The 1148-nt window shown below is 39.6% G+C and overlaps 1 protein-coding gene across 2 annotated transcripts in view; it reads right to left on the bottom strand.

Annotated features, from left to right (window-relative positions):
• The window catches only part of Col24a1 (collagen type XXIV alpha 1 chain), a 265128-nt gene that overhangs the window by 213059 nt on the left and 50921 nt on the right, over positions 1-1148 (bottom strand). For both annotated transcript variants that reach the window (XM_021158013.2, XM_021158014.2), the window contains exon 12: positions 238-282. In XM_021158013.2, coding sequence (XP_021013672.1) covers positions 238-282 — 45 coding nt within the window. The remainder of the gene's footprint in view (positions 1-237; positions 283-1148) is intronic.

Below are 1148 nucleotides of genomic sequence, written 5' to 3'. Positions count from 1 at the left end.
GTTTAGCAAATTGTATCTTATATCTTGGGTATCCTAAGTTTCTGGGCTAATATCCATTTATCAGTGAGTACATATTGTGCGAGTTCCTTTGTGATTGGGTTCTTTGCTGTATCAAGTATTATCTGCTACAATGTTAAAGCAGCACAACAAACAAAGACAGAGACACTCAGGAACATTTAAAGAAGCGAGAAACAAACAAGACTAGATCATGCTGGACCTCAAGGACAAAGAACATACCTGTCTCCCCTTCGGACCCTTCTTCCCACGGACCCCAGGGGTGCCCTAGGATACAGAAAAGGCAAAAGCAAGCATTTGTTGAATGAATTCATTGGTTAGCATAGCTCCTTTTCTTAAATATCAATTAGTGAAATATATATGAGTATCATGTCCAGAGGAGTTTCAATAGATTCATTTAATTTCAATATATTCTTTAAAAAATATATTTAAGTCATTCTCCAGAGAAGATTGCTGATATCGTTTAGTCTTTCAAATGGGGTCCTTGCCTTCCCAGGTAATGATGGTTCCTGGTGAAGAGTACACATGTCACCAATAACAGGAACCTGACAAATAAGAACATCTTATTCTCTACAGCTAAGACAGGCAAGGATGTCTATCTTCCTGTGTCTCCTCTCTCTCTCTTTGGAGATAAACAGAGTTAATCCAATCCTCAAACTGCCAGCTTCTAATTTTATGTGACCCAATTACAGTAAAGCAAGGTAGAGAGAAAGCTTCCCTGACTGCTCCAGACCATCTTTTATAAAGATGGCACCAGCTTTTCTTTAGGTTTCTGGTCATGTAAGAAGCAGTAGACTATAATAAGTCATCCACCGGGCTGGGTACCCGGAACATGGTGGCCGTGTTCTAAGCACTTGCACTTCCTGTATGTGGCCAGGGATCAGGTGGTCTCTCTGTCTTTGTCTCACTCTCTCATTCAATAATGAGAATAACAACAGCACTTGGTGAGCATTACAGGAATTAATCTATATGTAGCATTTGTATAGTAAAGTGTGTATGTTGTGTGTGTGTGACAATTTGGTAAATCATGTGGGCACTACAGGAATTTATCTATATGTAGTATTTGAATAGTAGTGTGTGTGTGTGTGTGTGTGTGTGTATGTGTGTGTGTGTGAGTGTGTGTGTGTGTGTGT

The sequence above is a fragment of the Mus caroli genome, chromosome 3 (assembly GCF_900094665.2).
Source record: "Mus caroli chromosome 3, CAROLI_EIJ_v1.1, whole genome shotgun sequence".
NCBI classification, from domain to species: Eukaryota; Metazoa; Chordata; class Mammalia; order Rodentia; family Muridae; genus Mus; species Mus caroli.
This window is presented reverse-complemented; position numbering and strand designations above follow the sequence as displayed.